General features: G+C 43.7%; 1 protein-coding gene across 3 annotated transcripts in view; it reads left to right on the top strand.

Moving 5' to 3' along the window:
* The window catches only part of KIAA0319L (KIAA0319 like), a 63,147-nt gene that overhangs the window by 24,132 nt on the left and 17,633 nt on the right, over positions 1-21,382 (top strand). For all 3 annotated transcript variants that reach the window (XM_053398832.1, XM_053398834.1, XM_053398833.1), the window contains 9 exons: positions 2,672-2,773; positions 4,394-4,491; positions 5,189-5,276; positions 8,343-8,435; positions 9,449-9,581; positions 13,995-14,223; positions 16,131-16,254; positions 18,600-18,732; positions 19,699-19,847. In XM_053398832.1, coding sequence (XP_053254807.1) covers positions 2,672-2,773; positions 4,394-4,491; positions 5,189-5,276; positions 8,343-8,435; positions 9,449-9,581; positions 13,995-14,223; positions 16,131-16,254; positions 18,600-18,732; positions 19,699-19,847 — 1,149 coding nt within the window. The remainder of the gene's footprint in view (positions 1-2,671; positions 2,774-4,393; positions 4,492-5,188; positions 5,277-8,342; positions 8,436-9,448; positions 9,582-13,994; positions 14,224-16,130; positions 16,255-18,599; positions 18,733-19,698; positions 19,848-21,382) is intronic.

Genomic DNA, 21,382 nt, shown 5'->3' with positions numbered 1-21,382 from the left:
AAAAATACAGTAATTACAAAAACCTATATACAGCTGCCTTTCCTGGGACCCACCTCTAACTTCTACCTTCAGTTTGAGATCTTTTAATTTTTACATTTTACATCTCTGTTTTCTACATTCCCATTTCGATTTTGTCATTCTCCTTCTCTGGCAGCCTGGCTGGGACTTTCATACCAACAGCTGATGACTAAGCCCCCAGAAGTATCAATTTCAGATTTTTCCCTTCTGCACACCTGTGCTGTGCCTGGTTCCCTTTTGCACCCAGTTTCTGTCAATCAGCAGCAAACAAAACAAAACTCATTTTTTTAAGAAAAGAAAAGAAAATGGTGGCTGCTGGTACCACTCAACTGTGCTCATCATTATAATAATTAGCGTTTATATAACACATTTCAAGTATTCAAAGAACTTCACACTCATTTATCTCATGAACCTTTGTAACAGTCCTGTAAAGGAGGCCAGTCCTCTTCTCCTCAGGTGGAGTGTGTGTGACTGTGTGGCTTGCTTAAAGTCACCTAGTGGGTTTGTGGTTGAGGTAAGGTTATTTTGCAACTCTCAGTCTTGGCCCCAACGCTATACCTCTTCTCCAAGTATATTTTGAGGGAAGGGCTCATGCTTTGTATACAGAAGGCTCCAGGTTCCATCCCTTGTATCTCCAGGTAGGACTGGGGAAAAGCTCTTGTCTAAACGCTAGAGAGCCACTGTCATGCAGTGTAGACCAGTGGTGGGGAACTGGTGGCCCTCCAGATGTTGTTGCACACCTGTTATTGGTCATGCTGGCAGGACTGATGGGAGCTGCAGTCCAATGTCTGAAGGGCCACAGAATCCCTAGCACTAGTTTGGGCAATACTGAGTTTGAGGGACTAGTGTTCTAACTCTATATATGGTCTATGGTCATATATGTTTTACTTCCCTCTCTGTTGTTTAAATACAGTGGTACCTCAGGTTACATACACTTCAGGTTACAGACTACACTAACCCAGAAATAGTACCTCGGGTAAAGAACTTTGCTTCAGGACGAGAACAGAAATTGTGCTCCGGCGGCACGGCACAATTTCTGTGCTAAAGTGGTGCTTCAGGTTAAGAACAGTTTCAGGTTAAGAACTGATCTCCGGAATGAATTAAGTACTTAACCCAAGGTACCACTGTAGATAATTCTGAAGGTGTTCTACTGTTCCATATCCCCCCCTCTTATTCTGAAGCTAAAGTGCCATTTCATTTTTGTTGTATGTTTATTGCAAGGGGGCAATGAAGGGCTGATCTGTTTGAGAAGAACTGGAGTGCTTTTAAAATTGAAACAAAGCATAAAGATCAATTTCAGTGATACCACCCCGTATGCAAAGGTACAACAAGTACCAGAGAGTTAAATTTTATGGGAACTGCATACTTACTTGGACCTTAAAATGCTTCTCAGTTTCCAGCTCAGAATAGTGCAAATTCTTAGCAAAAGGCTAAGCTTACAGTTGAATAAATAGAGGCTCTTGTCCCTCTCAGTTTGAGAAAGAGCAGCTAGATTGTCTCCTGAAACATATCTGATTCAGCTCTTCTCATCTCTACTGCACCTGGCTGACATCTCCCTTCAGTACAGAGCACAAAGTGCATGTTGAATTTTCCAGAAAGATAGCAAAGAGTTTAATTTCTGTATGATTCTGTTGGTTTGTATTCACTTTCAGTTTAAAATCTCAAATGGCATCTAAGTTTAAAGGATGGGATGTTATAGTTTAATAATTTGTAGCTTGTTATTTCTAAAGCTTTTTCAACTAAGGGCTTGTGGTGCACTTTAATTTTGAGACGTGGGATGATTTCTGCAAGCAATTTCTGTGCCCGGGGTTATTACGCACAGCTTGCTTCTCATCAAAAACATGCATTTCCGTATTCCAGGCTCCAGAATATTGGAAACTGCTGTAGTTAATTGAGAAGCATATGACTCATTCACACAATGGCCCCTTTTGGATGTAACAGGTTTAAAAGTGTTGGTTAGCATGGCATGCACAACAAGCAGCAGCAGCAACCCTTAAACTTAGTGTGGGTGAGGGAAGATTGGAAGCTTTTGCTTCTGGTTTAAAACAAACCAGAGTTTCTCATTGTATCCAAATGGGTTGGGGTGGAGGACTCTAGTTTGTTCAGACATGTCAGGATCAAGCCATACTTTAAACAAACCAGTTTAGACATAATCAGTGCTTTTTTTCTGGGTGGACGCAGGGGGATGCATACCCCTAAACATTTTGTGAATCTAAGTTTGGCTTCATTGAGGGGCAGTATTTCAATATGAGTAGGAAAATGAGAGTACCCCTAACCTTTTTTTTTTAAGAAAAAAGCACTGGACATAATGAGAATCTCTGGTTAGTTCAGAATGGAAGGTGGATGCTTTTGATCTCCTTACAGTCGTGCCTTGCTGCATCTTTTTAAAATGAATACATACTTTTCAACGTGTTCTACTCTCTCATGCTTTCCCCTTCTTTTTGAAGTGACAATGTCATATCCTTTTTGTATAACAAAATGGCTGTTGCAAGGAGGAAATGAAGGGCTGGCCTACATGCAAAGTTCAACCATGAGTTACCATCACATCCAAACTGAGCCAATACTTCTTCCATAAGCATCTGGGTATATGAATGGAAAATGTAACATGTGAAATGGCCTTGTCTTTTAATTTTTAATTCTCTCTCTCTTACAGTTATTAAGAAACTGGCAGTTTCTGCTGGAGACAGTGTTGAAGTGACACTGCCAAAGAATGAAGTGGAGCTGAACGCATACGTCTTGCCTCCACCACCTAAAGGTAGATCCCAGGGGGCTATGGCACATAGTACATGGTAGCAAACCTGAGTTTGCCACCTTGTTAGTTTTGCTGGAAGAGATGCGTGCTCCTTTAATGACAGCTCAATATAGGCGATGAAGCTGGAAACGCTCAGTCAAACCTGCTTGGTAATCAACAGGTAAAGCCTGTCCACATGAGCATGGCAGGAAGAACTTCATCTGGGCTAACTCCAAGATACACTGGCCAGTTCTGAGCCAGTTGTGTGTACACAGCCTCCACACACTGAATTCCACTTTGAACAGCTTTTGATATACCCTGAGAGTGCAAATATTTGCAAGAGTTCAGGGGAGGCTCTTTCCTGAGCAGAGATGGTTGCTTAGATAGGCATAGAACTGACTCAACTGTATATATTTTGGGTGCCAACTGCTACCATTTTGTGAGAGGGATTAAAGCACATGCCAAATTAAGTTTTCACAATTAAGCTGGAATAAGTGCTCTGTTGCCCTAGAATAACAAATCCACTTTTTAAAAAAGTTTTGCAGTTAAGTAAGTGCAAAATACACTGAAAAGTGTGGGATGAATGAATTATTAATGGGAAGATGTGTAAACTCCCCAAAAGCAAATCAAAATGAATACAGGATGAATGGTCATTTTCATATAACTATCCTGTAAACAAATCAGAGTACATGCTCAACAGTCATAGTCTAACTACCATGTTATCTTTGTAGAAGTAAATCAGGAGTAATGCTACATAAACAGGTCATCTGGAAGGGCTCTATAAATACTGTTATATATATTTGGTGTTAATTTCATTTTATTTATAAATAAATTTCCTTGCCAATAGAAATATAGATGGTCAGTTGGAATAAGCAACAATTTCCAGCCCGCTAAAGAAGCATGTTATGTTGGTGGAAGTGTGCAGTGGTGAAGCTGCACGCTCCGCTACCGGGGGTGGAGAGCAGTCGGGGGCGTGGTGCGCATCCTGGGGGCGTGGCACACATTCTGGGGGCGTGGCACGCTGCCTGCAGGGGCATGGCGCTCGACATGCGCAGGGGGTGCAGCGCGTGTCCGGGGGGGGGGTGCCGCAATGGCACCCTACCAGAACAGTGGTGCCGGGGGCGGTCCGCACCCCCGTTCCTCTGCCAGTGGAAGTGTGCGTTTTATTTTGCAGTATTCGATACATGTCTTACACTGCAAGGTTTTTTTGGATGGGATGTTTTAAGTGTATAGTCTCCCTCCTTTAATTCTGGTGCAGTTAATTAGATTTCATATAGCAAGATATTCTTATATTTTACTTTCCCACTCTGCAGTGATGGGAATGGACATTCTTTCCCAAGATTTAGTATGACATATTCTGGCCATAATCAGTATGAAAAGATTTCATTTTTTGTTTTTCAAATCTCAGCTTATATGAGTATTCCTTTCTATTGCATCAGTTTCACTCCCAATATGTGCTGGACCACCACATGTGGATATAACACAATTTAGTGTTTTGAAGTGACATTAGTTTTAATCTTCAATATAAGGCTTAAGCTTCTGAGCTGCTTTGATCTTCTCATTCAGTTTCTTTTGATAGTGGGCTCTTCTAACCTCTGGTTTGTTTGATTGTTTGTTTGTTTGTTTGTTTGTTTGTTTGTTTAGGGACTAGCTACTCCTATGACTGGAGGCTGATCACACACCCCACTGACTATAGTGGAGAGATGGAAGGACAGCACTCACAGATTCTCAAGTTATCCAAGGTGAATCTCTTGCTTTTTGGCAACTCTTAAATCTAAAATTTCAGTTGTAGGCTTTTGCACTGTCGTGCTGCAAGGTTAGGGGAAGCAAATGTTAAAGTGTGTAACATATATATGTACTGAAGCTGCTTTATGCTGTCAGACCATTGGCCCATCTAACTACATATTGTCTGACTCTGAGTGGTTCTCTGGGGTGTCAGGTACAATGAAACTGTTAGAGGCTTTGAGTTCACATCCTCTCCTTGCTTTTGTTGCGTTGCTGAGTCCACAGTAGACAAAAAAAATAAAATACCGTATTTTTTGCACCATAACACTCACTTTTTTCCTCCTAAAAAGTAAGGGGAAATGTCTGTGCGTGTTATGGAGGGAATGCCTACGGGTGGCATGCCTACGGATTTTCCTCCTCTAAAAACTACGTGCGTGTTATGGTCAGGTGCGTGTTATAGAGCGAAAAATACGGTATCCCCACTTCCACCTGAGCACAAGGCCCAGGTAATGCAGGATGTTAGGGTCCAAATAGAGAAGGGATTTATTCTCTTCTGAGCAGATGGCATCAATGACTCATGTCTCTCATAATTCAGTATATGTCAGTTGCTTGCTGTGAGGTACTAAGATCATTGTGGTGGTCTAATTTAGGGGTGGGAACAGGTAGACACAGCCTTGCCCATGTCTAATATGCCCTGTTCATTTTCTTTGCTAGCTCACAGTTGGCCTGTACGAATTCAATGTGATAGTAGATGGTGATAATGCTCATGGAGAAGGAATGGTGAATGTGACAGTTAAACCAGGTATGCTTAGCAGATACATTTACAGCTTGTAGGTTATATATTTCCTTTTTTTAAAAGCAATTTCCACAAAAGCTTGAGGTGGTAGACAGCTGGGGGGGGGGTGTTAATGAAAATGACTGCAAGTTCTCCAGGGAGAAATTTTGGCTAAATTTGCAGTGGGAGGGAGGTGTTGGGTGAAACAGAATGTGAAAAACCATTCACTAACTTTTGCCTTGTTTTATGGTGGGTACCAGCATCAGGAGTGCTCTTCTTAGTGGCTGTCATTTTCTTTCCTGCTTGTCATAGCTTTGTGATTAGGCACACCTAACTAATTCACACTTCCCAAAACAAATTGTGATCCAAAATGGGGCCAAATTGTGAGCCAGAATTTGCTCCAGATTTGGTTGCTACTACCAAGGCTGGTCATAGCTAATATTTTTTGGAAGGTCATAGGATAGAAGCATTGTTCATTTGCCCTTATGTACCCATTTGGTCCTGTCCCCTCCACCCACAGTACTGTTATCTCTGGCTATACAAGTTTTTCTTCTATTTCAGTGCACTTAAGACTGCAAAACCAGGGAACTGAGAAAGCAGGATATTTGTGCACAGGAGTCCACAAATGTTTGACTCAGTGGAGGCTAGTCCATTAGGGCAAGTGTGGCACTGTCCCACCAACCTCTGCCTGGTTCAGTCCGGGGCCACCATGTCTGCTTCTTATTTACAACCAGTCCTAGTGGCAGCAGTGGCAGTCAGCTTCCTTCTCCTTAGTCTCAATGTTTATTTTCATTTTATTTACTTATTGTGTTTATTTGTTTCTTTTTCAAAAAATGAAACAAAGCACTCAGAGCGATGCAAAAGGGTAAAGCAGCCTAAAATACACAAGTATCTCTCTCTCTTTCTCTCTCTCTCTCTCTCTCACACACACACAAATCCAACTTCACCCCACTAAGATATAAGCAGAAAGTTAATATCTAAGGGCCAGGGTGAATAAAAATGCTTTCGCCTGGTTCCTAAAATAGCTAGAGGTGGTGCCAGGAGTGGGTGGTTGTTCCTACCCATTAAAGGATGTTGAATGGCTTATAGTCCAAATTCACATCTTCCTATCCTTCACCTAGGAAATGTTGGGTACAACAGGTGTGTGGGTGTGTATTGTCAGCAAATCTAGAAACTTGGTGTTCGTCACTTGGCCATTTCCCCATTAATGCCAGGGTTGCCTCTCTGCCTGCCAGTTTGCAATTTCCACCAGACAATGAAGTCGCTGCTCACCAGTGCCTCTGCTATCAGTGCTGACCTGATATGACCGAATTCAGTCTGGGTGCTTTCCCCTCCCAACAGATGAACAGTGCCATGATAGCATAGCCCAAGCCAGATGCTGCAAACATAGCAGGAGGCCTTGATCGTTAAGAACCATTGATCTAGCACACTTGATCTAGCACACTAGAGAGACAGTGTGGTGTAGTGGTTAAGAGTGGTAGTCTCCTAATCTGGGGAACCGGGTTCGCGTCTCCGCTCCTCCACCTGCAGCTGCTGGGTGACCTTGGGCCAGTCACACTTCTTTGAAGTCTCTCAGCCCCACTCACCTCACAGAGTGTTTGTTGTGGGGGAGGAAGGGAAAGGAGAATGTTAGCCGCTTTGAGACTCCTTAAAGGGAGTGAAAGGCGGGATATCAAATCCAAACTCTTCTTCTTCTTCTTCTAGTCTTCAATTGGTGGGTCGGGACCCATTAGTGGGTTGTGGCCTGATCCAAGGTGGGTCACAACAGGAGCACTACCACCATACAAATGAAAGATTAAAAAATGGGTCTCCCAATGCATGTTTGAGTTAAAAGCAGGTCCTGTGTCTGAAATGGTTTGAGATATTTGATCTAGTAGAATAGCAGATGATCCTTGGAAGGATTAGCAGCCAGGTGCTGCTGCTCCCCTCCCCTCCCAGGGAGTGGTAGGAATACCTTTACCAACACTGTTTCCTTCAGAATGTCACAATGGCATATAAACAAAGATGAGAATGGCCATCCAAGTAAAAGAGCCTGTATTTCACCAGCCATAGATCTCCTCTTGGATCCTCTTTGTCCATGAAAAGGGAGGAAGTAGGCCTAATGGCTTCTAATAGCCAGTGATTGACTTCTAGAATGGAAAGTACCAAGATTCAGGTCTCTGCTGACTAAGATACCCCTTTTCTCCCTCATTCCTGTTGTGTGAGAGCTGGTTTTGATTCCTCAGTGGCAAGAAAGGCAAACTATGTACAGTGGTACCTCTGGATGCGAACGGGATCCGTTCCAGAGCCCTGTTCGCATCCTAAAGCGAACGCAACCCGCATTTGCGGGTCGCGATTTGCTGCTTCTGCGCATGCGCGTGACGTCATTTTGAGCGGCGAAACCCGGAAGTAACACGTTTTGTTACTTCTGGGTTGCTGCGGAGCGCAACCTGAAAACGCTTAACCTGAAGCAACTTTAACCTGAGGTATGACTGTATTACTATTCTTGGCATAGTTATTCCTCCAAATACCACTAGGTGCTGCTAGCAGGGCTTAATATGTTCCAAGGTTCCTCAGAGCTCTGTACTGTAGCAATAGAAGGAAGGTAGTGACTTCTATTGATCGTGTGGAAAGTGCCACTTCCTGTAAGCACTCAAAGCGCTTCACCGGCTATATATCTGTGATCCTTACAATAATCCTGTAAAATAAGTTAGTGGTATTATTTCCATATTGGAAACAGGAAGGTTGAGGCTCAGTGAGCTCGCTTGCCTAAAGTCACCTTTAGTCTTAACCGTTTTAACCACAAGTTCAATAATATATTAATATGTACAATTTAATATGTACAATTTATGTAGTTCTTTGCGAGTGTTCAAAGTGCTTCTTGTTTATTGTTTTATAATCCTTATCCCATGTTGCAAATTGAAAAGACGTGGAGTAGTTGCTGAGGTTGGGAGAGACCATCTTTCCTTAAGGCCATTTAGTGAGTTCATGGCAGAGGTGAGGTTTGAGCCCTGGACTTCCTGATTCACAGCTCCATCTCTTAGCTACAATGCTGCAGTTGACTAGGATGGGAACTTTCTATGGTGGCTGTAATAGTTCTGTTTTTCATTGCAGAGCCTCGAGTGAATCAGCCCCCTGTGGCCATTGTGTTACCCCAGTTCCTGGAGATCTCACTACCAACTACCTCAACAGTCATTGATGGCAGCCGTAAGTACCTACTAAAACTAGTGCAATCTATTCCTGCAAGCCTCAGATAAAAGTCATGGAGGAGACCGAGTGAGACTGTCTATTAAGGAACGGGATTCTAGCGGAATGTGGCTGATGTATCATTAGGATCAGTTCAAATCATGCACTGACTGTTGATCAATTTGTGGGCACATGTAGATTTGTAGTTACTGGTCTTCACTGACAAATGCATTAGTTAAACTAGGGCAGCCCCAACTCAGTACAAGGAAAACACCTGCTCACTGGACTTGTTTAAACATATAAAGCTGCTCCACACAGAATCAGCCTTCTGGTCCCTTTAGCTCAGGGCTGGGGTATGTTTTTCAGCTCAAGATCTGCATTCCCTTCTGATAACCTTCTGGGGGGGCCACATGCCAGGGTGGGCAGCGCTAGAGGCAAAAATAAGCAGAGCAATAGATGTGTGTTTTTCCTTTGTACAGTTGGCTAGCCCCCGCCTCCAGGCCAGCAAGAAGCAGTTTTAGAGTTCAGTGACACATTCTAGCAGAGCAAACTCAAGGAGAGTGCAAAGCCGCTCTAGTGAGGGGGTGGCAGAGGAGGGGGCCAGTTAGAGAGGCTTGGAAGGCCACGTTTGGCCCCCCCAGTGTGAGGTTTCCCATCCCTACTTTGGCTTATTATTGTATTACTGATAGTGGCTCCCCAGAATTTCAGCCCTTCTACCTGAGACGTTTTTTGTTGAAGTGATGTGGGATAGACTCTGGGACCTTTACATTAATGGTGAATGGATTCTACCAGTGTGTTCATTCCTAGTTTCATTCAGCAATCCCATTTCTGGGGACTATCATTCATATTTTAAATACTCTTTCTTTTATCACATGGCACATTAAGCATAGCTTGACAGTTTAAAAATAAAATTAACTCTTGTCCCTTGTGAAAGTTGCTATACTGGTAGTATGGCCTTAAGCTACTTTGTAAATAGATTTTAATTCCTCCTGAACTTACTGGGAATGTGGCTTTATCTGTCTTCATTGAATCAGACAGTACTGATGATGACAAAATAGTCAGTTACCACTGGGAAGAACTGAAGGGGCCTCTACGGGAGGAGAAGGTATCGGCAGACACTGCGATTCTGAAACTGACCAATCTGGTGCCAGGAAATTACACGTTCAGGTAAGACAAAGAACCTGGGGTCATACCTTTGGTTTGGATTTTCTAGATCTAAAGCATAAGATAGATGACACAAACCAATTAATGAAATCATCCCTTGGTATGTTAAACAGCTAGATAATCCTTTGTTCACGTGAGCCAAGGAAAACAGTGTATCAGCTAACAATTTACAAAACAAACCAGCAACAACTTTTTGCTACCTAGTCACATTTTATAGTTTCCCTGACCGTGGAGGTTGAGGTTATTGCTATATTCATAAAATTGTAATCTCCCAATTTAAACTGTTATGTGTGACTAGATAGCTAATGTGAAGGGGGGGGGAGAGAATAGTGGAAGGAATGCATGTGCCATAGAGCAGAGCTTATTTTGCCCCCCAGCTCTAAACCATTTTTTTCACCCTCATTATAAAAATAGGATTTGGCATATAACTATTGAATATGTCACTGTGATTTTTAGTCGGGGATAAAAGGTTCAGGAATAAATTGATTATTCTAAGGCCCATCTGAAAATGAATATATTGGGTAAGGATATCTTTAGATGAGTTTCCTTTATAAAAGGTTCAAGGTAGCTCAAGAAGAGTTCTCCTGTAATAATTCAATTTTCTTTTGGTTTAGTGTAGCCGACCTCAGCTTTATAGTTATGGAATGAGGGTGATTCTGTGTGTGTCTGCCATTTGCTTCATAGTTGAAATATTCAGTAGGTTGAAAAATGAAATTGTATTTGCTAAGCCTAGCAAAAAAAAATTTTTTTAGTATCCTCCATGGTTAAACTGTGTGTCTCAGCTTTGTGTTCTCTCCCTGGGAATTGGGGATCCAGTAAAGTGCTTCATCCTCATTCACACAAGTTCTTTGGGTACCCAGAGAGTAAATTGTGGTTGAGTTGGTCCTCCCCAATCCCCCTGCTGCCACACTGGCCAGAACTAAGCTGTGGTTTGGCTTAGTGTTATGTGTGAATCTGAGCTTGCGTTTTGCCTTCTCTAAACAAATCACAAGTGGTCAGCCTTGGTTACTGCTTGTGTTTTGGTTGGGAGCAAGACAAAGCAAGAGCTCAGGTGTGCATGTAATGCTCATCCAAACCATGGCTTAGCCCTGGGTTGAGCAGCAGCAGGAAGACCTGGAGAAGGGAAAAGCAGCTGCGAGTTTCCTTCTGGGTATCCACACACCTGCTTGTTCTTGCTAAGCCAGTGTGGCTTAGCATTATGTGTGAACTGGGTGCTTTCCTCCTCTAAAGGTCTGTTTCCTCGGTTTCTTTACCAATGATTTTAAATAATTAATGACTTGCACAGCCCCTATTACAAGCCTGTTTTTAGAAGGGGAAGAAGTTGGGAGTGTGCTGTGCAGCAAATGATCCAAATTCTGGTTGTAAAGATTTTTGTGCTTTTACTTGTGAAGTCTGCACATGCATTTGATTATCTCAGTTGCTAAGCTCTCTCTCTCTCTCTCTCTCTCTCTCTCTCTCTCTCTCTCTTAATCCTGAGGAAGAGAGTTTTGTTAATGCATTTAGAGAGTCTTCTAAACAGATATTTTGGCTTCAACAGTGAATACCAGCTTTTAAATTGTTTTAATTGCAAGCAGGACTGTGGGTAGCCTCATTCTATTATTTTTTATGTTTTTTCAGCTTACAGATCTTGTATGGGTGACATTTGATGAGAGCAATTACAGAACCCACTAGCATATAATTGTCTGAACTGTAAATTATGTGTTTCCCTCCTGTCCACACCCCCCCAGCAAATTACCGTATTTTTTGCACGATTGGACGCACCGGACCATAGGGCGCACCTAGTTTTTTTGGGGGGAAATAAAGGAAAAATTTTTCCCCTTTATTTCCCCCCCAAAAGCAGGTCAGGGAAACCAAACCAGGTCGAGGAACAGCGGGATAGTGGCGCTGCGCCTCCCTGCTGTCCCCCGAGCTTGTGGGGCTGGCTGATGTCTGCCTGGCGCGTGGGGCGCTCTGATTCAGGGCGCCCCGCCCGCCGGGCGGCAGGCTGCTATCCGCAGCTTGGGGAGCCTTGCGGGGAACTCCTGCAGGGCTCCCCACCCTGCGGATGTCTGCCCGGCGCGAGGGGCGCTCTGATTCAGGGCGCCCCGCCCGCCGGGCAGCAGGCTGCTATCCGCAGCTTAGGGAGCCTTGCGGGGAACTCCTGCAGGGCTCCCCACCCTGCGGATGTGTTCCCGAAGCGCCGGGCGCTCTGCTTTCAGGGCGCCCGACGCTCCGGGAAGCAGGCTGCTATCCGCAGCCTAGACATCCCTGCGGGACCTCCCGCAGGGTTGCCTAGGTTGCGGATGTGTTCCCGAAGCGCCGGGCGCTCTGCTTTCAGGGCGCCCGACGCTCCGGGAAGCAGGCTGCTATCCGCAGCCTAGACATCCCTGCGGGACCTCCCGCAGGGTTGCCTAGGCTGCGGATGTGTTCCCGAAGCACCGGGCGCTCTGCTTTCAGGGCGCCCGACGCTCCGGGAAGCAGGCTGCTATCCGCAGCCTAGACACGGCTAGCGGAGCGCTAATCCCGAAGCTTGGGGCTGCGGAGCTCAGCGCGCCCCAAGCTTCTGGGTGCCGGCAAGGTCTAGACGGCTAGCGGAGACCTTGCCGGCACCCAGAAGCTTGGGGCGCGCTGAGCTCCGCACGCCCCAAGCTTCGGGATTAATGCAGCGCTCCACTAGCCGTGGGAGAGCTGGGTCTCCCACGGCTAGCGGATAGCTTCCTGAAGCCTGGAGAGCTAGAGGGGTCGGTGCGCACCGACCCCTCTCACTTTCCAGGCTTCAGCGAAAGCCTGCATTCGCCCCATAGGACGCACACACATTTTCCCTTGCTTTTTAGGAGGGAAAAAGTGCGTCCTATGGTGCGAAAAATACGGTATGACAGGCTATTTATGCATATTGACCTTATCAGCAGTAATGAGGCCAGGAGAGATACACATATGAAGTTGTCAGACTGTTGGTCCATCTAGCGCTGCGCTGCATACTTTGACCTGAGATCCTTTTAACTGCAGAGCTTGATGCTCATCCTGATTGGGACCCACTAGACACAAAGCATGGGCTCTGCTACTAACCTATGGCCCTTATAAAGAGAGCTTCTGGATGAGGGTCTTTAGTGTTACCATTGCTGCTTCAGTTCCAAGCCTTTTCCTTGCCATGTGGCTCCAGCCTCCTCTTTCCCCCATCTGTAAATGGAAATAAATGACAGAGGGACTCTGTGGAAATGTTCGTCACACAGTTGGCTAATTAACAATGCTTTCCCAAGGAGCACTTAATACTTTACTGTAAGGCCACTTCTGATACAGTATGGTAGAGGTAAACAAAAGGAAGTACAGAGAAAACAACTTGGCCTGTGTAACTCATTGCCACAAGATGTTGTGATGATATCCATTAGCATACATGGTTTTTTAAAAAAGGATTCAGTTGATTCATTAAATAGGAGCTACTAAATGTGAATGGCAGAAGACTGACATGACTTTTCAGAGGCAGAATACTTCCCACAGTCAGACTTCAGCAATAATGGGATAGATACAGCCATTCTTTGTTTTTGTGAACTTGCCTAAAGCACACTAGGCAGACAAAATGCAGTTTATTGATCTTAGCCATTGCCTAAGAGAGAGCTGGTTACACTCATCACTTGATCCCTGGCACATGTGAATGGGTTGCCTCAGATATAAATCACACATATAACTTTCAGTTCACCGGTTTTTTTCAGTGTAATGAATTCATAATTTCAGCCACTAGTTATCCTGTGTAGAGAAATTTTATTATGTCATGTGTGTTTTTGCCTGAATAACTTCTCCACGTGAAAACAGGCTCTTCAGAAAAGCAAAAAAATGATATGTCTAATCATTTTTTTAAGAAACACAGTATTTGAAAAAAAAGTACATTATTCTTACATGTGTAAAACCAGTGCTCTGTCAAAAATAGGTTACTATTGGTGAATTAATTCTCAACTCAGCAAGAGTGAGAGAACAAGATTTTTAAAAATAGACTTTTTGGGTCTGTTTGACACAGCTTTGAGTTTATTTATTAAAGGTGATTTCTATACCACTTTATAAAATAATATTTTAAGGTATATGGCAAAATAAAATACACAAACATTACAAAAATCTACAATAAAACCATTATTATTTGTGAATAGACTTTGAATCTGTAAATGTGTATCTGGCATTTTGATTTCTTTATTTTCTTGTTATAAATACAGATGTGTTTGAATATAGCTTTAGTTGCATGTTGTACATTTGTTTAAAATAGCATCACATTTTCATATTTGCATGTTTCCCTCCTAGTTGTTCCAGGCATCCGTCTCCCCCCCCCCAACTTTATACATATTCAGCTTAAACCATTACTTTTCCTTCCCTTTCATTTCGGGCCGTTGGCTCCCTTTGAGTTTTTCCCTTTCTGTCCTGATCTTTGAATTCTCTTCCTTCCTTCCTCTTCAGCCTCACTGTGGTGGACTCGGATGGTGCCAGCAACTCCACCACTGCCAGCCTGACTGTGAACAAAGCAGTGGATTACCCACCCGTAGCGAATGCAGGCCCTAACCAAGTTATCACGCTGCCGCAAAACTCCATCACCCTCTATGGGAACCAGAGCACAGATGACCACGGCATTGTCAGCTATGAATGGTCCCTCAGCCCCAGCAGCAAAGGGAAAGTGGTAGAGATGCAGGTAAGATCTCGGGGCTCTGTCTTAAGTTCATGTAAATCAATTTGTTCATTCACTGTAAACACCTCTGACCCAACAATTACTTATCTAATCAACATTTAAAAAATACAACGTGTGTGTTCAAATATTGCACACCTAGTAATTTTGTGATGGCATGTCCCTTCTGTCATGTCTGGCAGCTAATTTTGTTGCTGAGCTTAATTTACTGTATGCGCTTTGGGTACATGCTCTTTCTATGTGTCATTTATTAAGTTCTGTTGGATTTCTAGTATTATCCTTCTAGCCCACAGCAGTCATCAAAAAGCCCACGCACAGGACATGAGGGCAGGAGCACTCTCCCACCTGTGCCCCCCAGTATCTGATATTCAGGAGCATGCTGCCTTTGATCCTGGAGGTGTTATGTAGACATTATGACTAGTAGTTCTTAGCATTCTTCTCGGTCAGTTTGTCTAATCCCCCTTTTCCAACCTGGCAGCCACAACTTGTGGCAGCGATTTCCCTATCTGCTGTGTAGAAATAAATAAATGCATTTGTATAATTTACTTATCTCACACTCTTCAAAGTCACTTACAGTAAAACAATATTCCTGATTCCTGCATTGCAGGGGGTTTGACTAGTTGTCCCTCGGGGTCCCTTCCAACTCTACAATTCTATAAAGAGTCAGTTTGGTGTAGTGGTTTGCATGTTGGACTAAGACCTGGGAGACTAGGGTTCAAATCCCCATTTGTCCAGCGTCACCTTGGGCCCCTTCACTGCCTCTCAGCCTAACCTACCTCACAGGGTTGTTGTGGGGATTAAACGGGGGGGGGGGGAGGAACCACATACACCACCTGCAGCTCCCTGGAGAAGAAGGTAGAGGAGAATTGCAATCAATAAATAAACAAAGTGGGCACAAAAGTGTGATTAAAAGTTGTAACTGCTTTTCTAAACCCAAGCAGTGAAGAAGCAATGCCAGTGTCCTGGCCTGGAGTTCCAGAGGCAAGAGGCTGCCACAGAAAATGCTGTTTTGCATATTGGCACCTTAATAGCTGAGGGGGCAGTGAAGAGCTCAATTCTTAGACAGGATTGTATGGTGGATTGTAGTCCTTCATTAGATGATCCAGGGCTCCAGTATTACAAAAAAGGGAGGGAAAACTCCCTTAGCCAGCATGGTGCCTTCCAGATGTTGGTGGGCTACAACTCTCACTGGCCATGCTGACTAGGACTCATGGGAGTTGTAGTTCAGCATCATGGGGGGGCATGTTGGCTATCTGTGCCCCATACAGTCATACCTCGGGTTAAAGTTGCTTCAGGTTGAGAGTTTTTGGGTTGCACTCCGCTGTGACCCGGAAGTAACGTAACGTAGCACGTTACTTCTGGGTTTCGCCGCTCGCGCATGCACAGACACTCAAAATGACGTTGCGTGCATGTGCAGAAGCGGCGAATCGCGGCATGCGCAGATGCGGGTTTTGTTTGCTTCAGCATGCGAACGGGGCTCTGGAAAAGATCCCGTTTGCATCCAGAGGTACCACTGTATTGACTTTCCCCTGGTTCTGCATGACCTACACATCTCTCTCTTGTCCCATCTTTTGTTTTTTCAAAACCAAAAAAACCCCAAGCATCTCAAGGTGGATAAATTACTGGATGGTTCCAAGGCATGATTGGAGGGCACATAATACAGCAACTTTGTGGAAATCAACCACATCTGGGGCCTGTCAGTAGCTAGATAGAAGACCACAAGCACATGCCTCATGTATCCTCTTAGTAATTTTATTTATTTCACAAAATGTATAAACCACTTGAATGTTTAAAAAACTCCACCTGAAACTGGTTTATATAACTTTGCAATGAGTGGTGCATTTCTTAAGCCTCCTTTTATTTTCTTTCTTTGTGAATGGGGACTTAAATTCTTGGTATTTGTTGTTTCCAAGGGAGTGAGGACTTCAACTCTGCAGCTCTCTGCAATGCGTGAAGGTGACTACACCTACCTGCTGACGGTGACGGATTCTGCTGGCCACCAGTCCACTGCTGAGGTCACAGTGATTGTGCAACCCGGTACGCTTAATAAGGGTTTTTGTGTGTACAACTCCCCCCATTAAATATGAGAAGCCCATATTTGGCATTAATATATATGGGACCAGGGTTAAGGGGGGTGAAGAGATAGTAGCTGCATACACAAACATTTAAAGCACATGACTCCCCCCCAAAATAATAATCCTGAGAACTGTAGTTTACACATCAAAGAGATATAGTTTCCAGACCCCTTAACAAGCCCTTAACAAAGTTCCCAGGATTATTTGGGAGAAGTCATGTGTTTTAAATATATGGTTTATGTGCAGCCAGTGTGTGGGGCTGGTGGAGAGCAGCTGGTTTTCTCTTGAACCTAGATAAATGTCTGGTAGCTAATCATGTCCAACACTGGGAGAATCTGAAAATAAGCCAGCTGCTCTTCTAGACAGGCCATGTTCCAGACAAAGGAACATATTTATAGGTACCATTGGTTTCAACCATTGAGACCAATGGGTACTCCAAAGCATGTAACTTTGGATCATTCCCTTTTTTTTTTTTTTGTAAAGCCTATTTTCCCCAAATAGCAGTGCCACCCACTCCCTTCAATTTCAAACACAGCTTGCTGTACAGCACAGATAATTGCTATTCAGGAAAAAGCAAAAAGTCAAAGGCTCTGCTGGACCAAGCAGAAAGCTAGTCTTGCAGTTTTCTGGATTGTATGCCCTTTGATTTGTGTGGTGCTATGAAAATGTCAGCCTGATTTCTGAGTCCTGTGAGCTCACATTTTGTGAAGAGACACAAACCTATTGTCAAACTAATCCAGAATGGAAGACACTGCAATTTTTAAGCTGGGGGGAATCTCTTGTGGTTAAGATCTCCACCGCCCCATGTTTTAACTAGATTTCCTGCTTAATCTGATTCCTTAAACACTGTTTGAATCTGGCAGACAGCATATAATTCTGTGGCCCACTCACATTCTTTTAATCATTGACTATGCTGTTGCATATGCATTGGCCCTTAGTGTGTGAAGAGTGTTAGGATGCTCCCAAGCAAGTGGTTGCTAGTACTACCTAATCCAGGTATGGGGAACCCCTGACCTTCCAGCTGCTCCTCAGCTGCAACTCCCATCAGCCCCAGCAAGCATGCCCAGTGGCTAGGGTTGACAGGAGTTGTAATTCACTAACACCTGGAGATTCCCCATGCCTGGCCTAATAATTGCTCTTCTGTTGTAAGCTTTCTGTTTGACTTCCTTTAGTAATGTTTTATTTTTAAATCTTTAAGATAATGTTTTATCTTAAACAGCTTTGATATTTTTTTTCTTAAAAATATAAAGCGGTCTAGAAAGGAAATGAGGAAATAAATAAATAAGCTACAAACACAATTGTAATTGGATCCCTATAGTTTGTGAGCTGTGCATCTCCCTATGTTCCATCCACACTACTTGGTGTGATGAAGCCATGTAGATGGACAAAGGACTGTTTAGTTGAGCATGCAGGGTTGTTATGTTTTTCATTTTTCTGCTAAGCCTTTCTTATTTAGGCTCTACTGTGTCAGTACTTTAATGTGCCAGTACTTTTAAGGCTAAAAATTATCTTAATGCTAATTAAATGTGTTGGAGCAGGGACACTGCTAAAACAATGTTGATCACAATATTTTGAAGTTAATCTTGTACCAAAATTCTTTTTCATTAATGTGGATGGATAGATTGTTTTAGTGCAGCTTAAAAAATAAACATGCTGCTAAAATGACACTGACTGAAAAGCTAATAGTGAAGATTTAACAAAGTATGAACGCATGGCAGTAGGTTTTCCAGCCTGATATGTTATTGCCAAAGTCAAAACTACACCCCTTAAAAAAAACAACCCTGAAGGATTTCACTGAGGCAGTCTATGCCTGTAGAGATTTTGGTGCTCTTGTAATCTTGGTACACACACTGATTAGATTTCCTGAAGTCTGAAAAAAAGATAGTAAAAGTACGGGAGAAACACAGGACAATAACAATATAATGACTATATCTCATATATGCCTCATAGAAAATGAGTGAACAAAGCATGGCATTTCCAGGGTACCCTTCTAGTGTGGGAACGTCCTTGGTTTTGTTTTACTGAGGGTTTATGAGGGGTTTGTAGCTCAGAGGTTAACACAGGTCCCAGATTTAGTTCCCAATCTCTGTGATTAAAGGCTCTCAGGTAGAAGCTGGAGAATGCCCCTGCCTGACATCCTGCAGAGCTGTTTCCAGTCAGCGGAGGTAACACTGGGCTAGATGGACTTGCTTCAAGGCTGCTTTGTATATTCATGTGAACTATGCTTGTCTATCACCTTCCACATAAGCATCCAGTTCATTTCAAGAGTGCCTTCATATCTCTCTCATTTTGTGATCTTTTGCTCAGAAAACAATAAGCCTCCCAAGGCAGATGCTGGTCCAGACAAAGAACTAACTCTTCCTGTGGACAGCACCACTCTGGATGGCAGCAAGAGCTCAGATGATCAGAAGATTGCATCCTTCCTTTGGGAAAAAACACGGTACATTTCTCTGTCTCCCTCTTGCATACACATGACCTTGCACATGATAATGCAGAACTATGCTGTATCATACCCTAACATGCATAGTGCATGTAGAATCTTAAAAAACAAAACAAAACCACTATTATCCAGGCCAGCCTAACCCAGCAGGCAGTAGCTGTGCCTCCTTAGGATGGGAGAATTCAAGGGCTCCCAACTAATCAAATTGGGGCGGGGGGGGAGGAATTTTGCCCCCGCCTAGTTTTCCTATTTACACCTCATTTCCCCTGTATTCCATACAAGTGAATAGGGGGAAAGCTTTTTCATTCCATTCACTTGTATGGAATAGAGAAGAGGGGCTGTAATCAGGAACAGGAATGGAATAATCTCTCAATTTCAGTTTGCTCGTTTTCCCACGTTTCTTCAGCAAGTTGTGAAATTTTGTTTAAAAAAAATATCCTCATGAAACTAAAGCTAAATCCTCAGTATTTTAGCATGAATTTCCCCCTTAAAAACCACATTTTTGCATACAGTTTTGCATTTTTGTATGTTACTTTCACTAATATATTGATTTTTATGCATACTGTCCTCTAATATTTGCATTTTTGTGAACATTCTTTGGTTTGAGAACTAGGTTGCAAAATTTGAATGTCTGCGGATTTTGATGGATGTCTGTGTTTCAGTTCTCATATTGTTTTGGAAAGTGTGAATTGGACAGATTTGGCATTACATGAGAACTGAATCAAATTTCTCCTCCAAACCTAGTCAGGAAAACCCCTGAAGAGAAAGCAGTACCCTATCCCTGTAATATACAACAAGATACAGGGAAGAATAAAAAAATTCTTTGCCTACAGCACAAATTATCTTGGCCTAGCCCAGTGCACCTGGGAGCCTAGCATCTTGGCAGAGTGTTCAGAGAATATTCCTCTTCTTTTCTGTGCAAAAGTTTGACATCTGCATGCTGATTCTTTTGGGGCTTTTTGCCAGGGGCCCAGATGGTGTAAAACTGGAAAATGCCAACAGCAGCATCGCCACAGTCACTGGGCTTGAGGTCGGGACGTACGAATTCACGCTGACTGTCAAAGATGAGCGGAACTTGCAGAGCCAGAGCTCCGTTAACGTCATTGTCAAGGAAGGTGGGTAGCTGGAGGGAACACAGCCTTTGGCTAAGAAGGCTCCATGTAAGGAAGCTTTTCTATTCATTGCAATCCCTTGGTGATGAAACAGAAGGTAATATGGTCTGGGGTGATAAGCAGTGGTGGAGTAGGACGAGGGAGACATGGGCTGAAATTCCTTCTTGCGCCAGAAAGCTTACAGGGTGGTGATGGGTCAGTAACCATATCTCAGCCTTCCCCAACCTGTTACAACTCCCATCAGCCCCAAACAGCATGGCTCTGCTGGCTGGAGTGATGGGTTGCAGTCCAAAACATCTTGAGAGCAACATGTTGGCCAAGGCAGGGCTAGCTTAACCTCACTGGATTGTTGTGAGGTTGTTGTGTGATAGCCCTTGTTTAGCCCCCTGAGCAACTTGACAAACATGCAGGAGAACATTATTCTTGTTTTCCCTCTTCAGTCAGTCTTGGATTCCATCACTGCCCAACCCATGTGTCTCTGTCTCTCCAAACGGCCAGATGATCCCATTTTTTTCCTGGGGCTTTTTGTGAGAAAATGAAATCCAAGCACTAATGCCTGTTAAAATGCTTCTACTGTTCACTTGCAAAATCAAGCTTTTGAAAAGAGGCTCTACAGAAATAAAAGAGCTCTACCTGAAGGCTTCAGGAAGTTGATCATAATTGCCCGTCATTATTACTCATTGCTCCTTCACTACATTTCAGTGTATTAAAATCTGGTTTTTATCTTGGTTATTCCCATGACAACCCTGTGAGGTATGGTACAAATCTCCAGCCTGAAGCACACTTGGTTCTGTCATGCCTACATCCACTTCTCCCAGCACTTAAGCGGCAGGAAGCCTGAATCATTGAGCCATGTGATGCATTTGAACTTCCCTGCTATGCAGGTGAAGGTGGGCAGTCAGATGAATGTAAGAAGAATCCTGCTGGATCAGACGGAAGGCCCACCTAGTCCTGCTCTCTTGTCACACAGTGGCCAGTTTGATGCCTGTGGGAAGCCCACAAGCAGTACATGAGCATCATAGCACTTTCCCATTCATGTTCACCAGCAAATGGTATCCAGAGGCATGCTGCCTCTAATCCTACAGGTACCATATAGTAATAATGAGTGGTAGCCATTGAATCATAGAATCATAGAGTTGGAAGAGACCACAAGGGCCATCGAGTCCAATCCAACCCCCTGCCAAGCAGGAAACACCATCAGAGCACTCCTGACATATGGTTGTCAAGCCTCTGCTTAAAGACCTCCAAAGAAGGAGACTCCACCACACTCCTTGGCAGCAAATTCCACTGTCGAACAGCTCTTACTGTCAGGAAGTTCTTCCTAATGTTTAGGTGGAATCTTCTTTCTTGTAGTTTGGAACCATTGCTCCGTGTCCGTTTCTCTGGAGCAGCAAAAAACAACCTTTCTCCCTCCTCTATGTGACATCCTTTTATATATTTGAACATGGCTATCATATCACACCTTAGCCTCCTCTTCTCCAGGCTAAACATGCCCAGCTCCCTTAGCCGTTCCTCATAAGGCATCGTTTCCAGGCCTT

This window comes from Podarcis raffonei, chromosome 8 (genome assembly GCF_027172205.1).
Source record: "Podarcis raffonei isolate rPodRaf1 chromosome 8, rPodRaf1.pri, whole genome shotgun sequence".
NCBI lineage: Eukaryota > Metazoa > Chordata > Lepidosauria > Squamata > Lacertidae > Podarcis > Podarcis raffonei.
Note: the sequence above shows the minus strand (reverse complement) of the source record. Positions and strands in the feature narration are given on the sequence as shown.